The sequence below is a fragment of the Frankliniella occidentalis genome, unplaced genomic scaffold (assembly GCF_000697945.3).
Source record: "Frankliniella occidentalis isolate FOCC.00 unplaced genomic scaffold, Focc_3.1 Scaffold258, whole genome shotgun sequence".
Lineage (NCBI taxonomy): Eukaryota > Metazoa > Arthropoda > Insecta > Thysanoptera > Thripidae > Frankliniella > Frankliniella occidentalis.
Genome location: NW_026267384.1, coordinates 68,096 through 72,836, shown reverse-complemented (window position 1 = coordinate 72,836; position 4,741 = coordinate 68,096). Strand labels below are relative to the sequence as shown.

The 4,741-nt window shown below is 49.0% G+C and overlaps 1 protein-coding gene across 1 annotated transcript in view; it reads right to left on the bottom strand.

The window, feature by feature from the left end:
* The window catches only part of LOC113211154 (protein Skeletor, isoforms B/C), a gene marked incomplete at its 5' end in the record, with an annotated part of 19,463 nt that extends 18,497 nt beyond the window's left edge, over nucleotides 1-966 (bottom strand). Inside the window, 2 exon segments of the mRNA XM_052273261.1 lie at nucleotides 225-309; nucleotides 804-966. Coding sequence (XP_052129221.1) covers nucleotides 225-309; nucleotides 804-966 — 248 coding nt within the window.
* Between the last annotated feature and the right edge of the window lie 3,775 nt (nucleotides 967-4,741).

Below are 4,741 nucleotides of genomic sequence, written 5' to 3'. Positions count from 1 at the left end.
CAACCCCCTCCTCCTCCACCTCGTCTCTTTGAAACAAAAACGTCCTGGTCCACCCTCCGGCCAGCCGCGCACAGGTTCCAGCAAAGCCGATTACTCTGCGGGAGGGAAGCGGAGAAAAACATACTCGGGCGCTTCAGAAGGGCGGGGAGGGGGAGGGGGGGGAAGGAAGAAGAGGAGGAGGAGGGAGGAAGGAAGCCGAAATGTACTGTACAGGAGCTACTTACCTTCCCTTGAAGTCCTCGGGGAACGGTACCAGGTCTCCTTCTGGTGAGGGCCTCGGTGTCTTGTTGCCCACCCAGAAGAAGGCGTCTGTAATTTAGAACAATAACGCTGTGTGTGAGACAAAGAAGACACAAATGCGAAATCAATCACAATCACAATGAAAAAAATTCCTACAGTTACTATTGTAAAAATCAAAGTTGTACTTAAACTTGGCAGTTTATTTAAAAAATGATATTTTGTATCGTTAGCAGTACAATTTACAATTATTTTAAAGTAACGAACGGTTTCAAACTGTTGTTTTGATTTTTCCTACACCCACCACTGTCAAAAATTACAACACTAAATAACTACAGAATAGACTGGTAATTTTGAAAACAGTTTAGTCCCGTAGTTTGCACTGTACTATATTCAGGAGGAAAGTTCTTTTCAAGCAATGTCAAGTCTTTATCCCTCAAATACCAGTCGAACAGATTTTGACCGTGGTATGTAAGTACAGGACGATCTTGAATTCTGTTTCTGGGTACAGAATTTTTAACAGTGACCCAAAAGTCTATGTTCTTAATTTAGGGATTTGCTCTTACCGGGCGCCGTGCCGTCGTAGGAGAACTTCTCGATGAAGATGATGTTCTCGTCCACCGCGAACGCCGTGCCCTCGATGCCATGGGCGTAGCTCGCCAAGGTGCCGATGTACTTCCCATAGTAGGGCTTGCGCGAGTTACTGCCGCGCGCTGACACTCCTGACAACAGATGAAACAAAAACGAACCAATGAAAAATTATGTGACAGTCAGTGAACGGTCGCTTTAACACTAGAACCGTTTCGCGTCGAAAATGCTGTTTTATCCAGATAAATAACACCTCAGAGCATACAGAATAATTATCACAAAAAGCATTTAACGTACACATACTTGTTTCCAAGACCATTTACAGTGATAATTACTCCGGAAATTTTACATTCACGCGCAAAATGCGGCAGGGGTCAAAGGTTCTAGGTATACAAAAATGTCAGCGGTTCTAGTGTTAAATGGTCCTACAACCATGGGGAGATCCCTTTGAAGTCAATCCTCTCACAAAAGCTCTACTGTCAACTACTGACGCAGCGTAGTGTTTAGACTGTAGAAGTGGGGACAAGTAAGGGGGGGGGGAGTACTACTAGACCTACAAAACCAATTAAGCAACATATTTATTTTTGGAGTCCTAATAAGGCGGCGCAGAGAACCGACCGACCCATAAAACAACCGATAGACCCAATAACGCATGCTGCATATGTTTATTCATGTCGGTTACTCTGCTCCTCGCAGCAGGGCAAGAGCAGCAACAACAGCAGCAGGCTCCTGCTCCGGATCTCCGCCGCCGGGGGAACGCTAAGAGCGTACAGAGCAGCACGGCGGCGTACTCGGGCCGTAATCCCGTCACAACATTCCTTACAGCGTCTGCAGATTATCTGGGATCTGCTGACTGGGAGGCCCGCTGGCTGGGCTGGCCTCCCGCGCCCGCTAGGCCCCACCAGCGGAGGGTGGCTACAGCAGCCGGGGCTCAGCAGGGAGGAGCGGGCGCGCGGGCGGGCTCCATGTCCGAGTTGATATAAGGGCCGGACGCAAAAGGGGGAGGGGGGGGCAGGGCGCCTATTACCCTAATGGCGAAAGGGTTGCTGGGCGCCCCCTGCTGAGCAGCCTAGCCAGAGGATAGTACTGCTGACGTGCTCCACTTGGGGGTGCCACCACGCGCCGCCGCGGAGACGCTGACGGGACAGACCGTGCAACAACTCCATAGAAGTCCATCGCAGGATCATCACTCTCACGGTCGAGGGCCAGCCAGCCATTATAGATGGAAGAGGGAAGGGCGATTTGTGCTACGATATCCCTTGAAATTTGGCCGAAACATGCATTCACCCTACCCCTATCAAATCTTCTTACTCGCAATATAAAGACAGGACGTCCTAACTTTTCAGAGCTGTTAAAAGACATTCAGACCAAAAATTCCGTTTTGAACGAGCCAAACACGTCTGATCGTGAACGACTAAGCAAAGTAACTGACTAGAGAACCTTTTCAGGTGTAAATCTCCGATTTCGTTGAAACTCGGAAAATTTAAAGGTTATTATACTAGAAGTCGGATGGCACTTATTTCCTAAGCCTCACAGTTACTAGGGGTTTACTTGAGCCTTACAGTGTTTTTTGTCTCAAATATCGCTCTACCGCCTTAACGGTACAAAATAGAGCAAAACGGACAAAATTTTGGGTCAGAGGCGAGGGCGCTACTCTGTCAAGCAGTGCATCCAAAAAGGCAGGCTGTTGCGGGCTTCTTTTTTTTTTTTTTTGCGCCCATGCTTTAACATGAGCTGAGAAGGGAGTAGCCCGCACCATCCTGCAATTTTGGAGGCACTGCTGACGAGTTACCCCTTAGAACAAACCTTTACATTTTCAAAAAAGTTCATTTTTGAAAACCCTTTTCCTACCCTATATAAGGAAAAACTACATGTGAGGTTCAGGAAAAATTTCAAGTGCCATCCGATTTCTACATGGATAACCTTCAAATTTTCCAAGTTTCAACGAAATCGGAGATTTACACCTGAAAAGGTTCCCTTGCGAGAGTCACGAATCTCTCTGTGACAAAGCTATACGCGTCAGAAACACGGTCCATGGTACAAGTCATTCGGCAGTTCTTTTGGACTGGGACAGCACAGGGACGCGTCCGCTCCCTCATTGCGGCCGGAGCGCTTGCTCTGCGTGCCGTGAGCGGGGGCGGGCCGGAGGGGGCGGGCCCATGGAAGGGAAGGCGCCCAGCCTACGTAAGTAAGCAGCCGCTGCTGCGCCCGAAGTTTTCTTCGCTCGACTTGCTCGCCTTTGTCGCTGTAACGCGTATACGCCCCCACCCCCGCCACGCCGCGCCACGCCCCATCTCTGTAAGTGAGGAAACAAAGCAGCTGAGTCGGCTGCCGGAGCGCCGCTGCCCGCCCGGCCCCGCCGCTTGTGCGCGTGCTTGTTCGATCCAGGGAAACTCATCAGCGTTGTAAAATTTCTAACTGGATTGGATTACTTTCCCCCTTTTTTCCGGCCATTCCTCGAGGAATCGGAAGTATTATTAATCTCCCATTTCTTTGGAATAAGGCAAAAGTGATGCTGGCTTCATGAAAGAGAGGATTACGACGAGTAATACTCAATTCGCCAGTAACAAACGACTTGATCATCTTAGTTCGTTGCTCGCTAAATATAATCATTGTGAATTGTGCTAGGGTGTATCAAGTTCAGCATACGGCCCGCTCCCCCTCCGTCATGGTGTACTCTTTGGCTGCAAATTGATTCACCCTCCCGAGACTAGTAACGTGCAGAGCGAAGCACAGCGAGAGCCTGATGGAGCCATTGGATAAAGTGTCGGCCTCCCCCGCCCTCCCCTCTGGAGCCGCCGGCCCCACCAGCCCCGCCCAACCCTACAGCGGGCCGGAGCCGGGGGCCGGCCAGCCAGGCATAATCAACACAAGCATCCGCGCAATGCCTTTTTCATCAAGTGTTCGCTCTCTCTCTCTCTCTCTCTCTCTCTCTCTCTCCCTGCTCTTCTCTCTCGAAGTCATTGCTATTATATTTGATGGCATTCGTCGATACAGATCGTTCCCGCTTGTTTATGTTTTTAGCACCCGGCAGGCGAGAGTCTGTTCGATTAGCTGACGACTAAACTGGACACAGAGAGAAATAACAACCTCGACAACGGCAGCGCTATCCTCGGTGCTATCTCAACAATACTTATATGTACACCAGGTTAAAACTAAAGTACACTGATAAACTAAGTGTTCAACTGCTCAACACTTCTAAGTGTGCAACTGTAAGTTAAATACTTGCAAGTGTGCAACTGCAAGTTAAATACTTTGCAAGTGTGCAACTCCTCGGTTGAGCACTTCCTACACAGTAATAAGCGTCCAATCTAAGGAAGTGTTCAACCGAGGAGTTGCACACTTGCAAGTGCACACCTGCCGAGTTTAACACTTGCAAGTGTACGACTACGGAGTTGCACACTTGCAAGTGCACATCTACCGAGTTTTACACTTGCAAGTGTACGACTACGGAGTTGCACACTTGCAAGTATTCAACTTGCAGTTGCACACTTACAAGTGTTGAGCAGTTGAACACTTAGTTTATCAGTGTATCGTCTCTCAAATTGCGGGCAAAACATTGTGCGATAAAATCTTTGCTTGCATCATTTACATCAAATTTGTGAATGTTAAACTGTCGACACAATCGATACAATATATCAATACGGTAATTTTTAATTTTCTCTGATCTACTTCACCGGGAGCCACCAACTGTTGCGGTTCGATTCAAATAGAGGCTTCGGCTTCGGATCACCACTGCCGTGGCCACAACAAACAGGCAAGGGCAGCACAGCGCCACCCGTGGCGAATCAATGACCGAGCTGTGGGAGAGGTTGTTAGTGATCGAGCAAGAGAGAGGGAGAGGGAGAGGGAGAGGGAGAGGGAGACGGAGAGAGAGAGGGAGAGGAAGAGAGGGAGAGAGAGGGAGAGGAAGAGA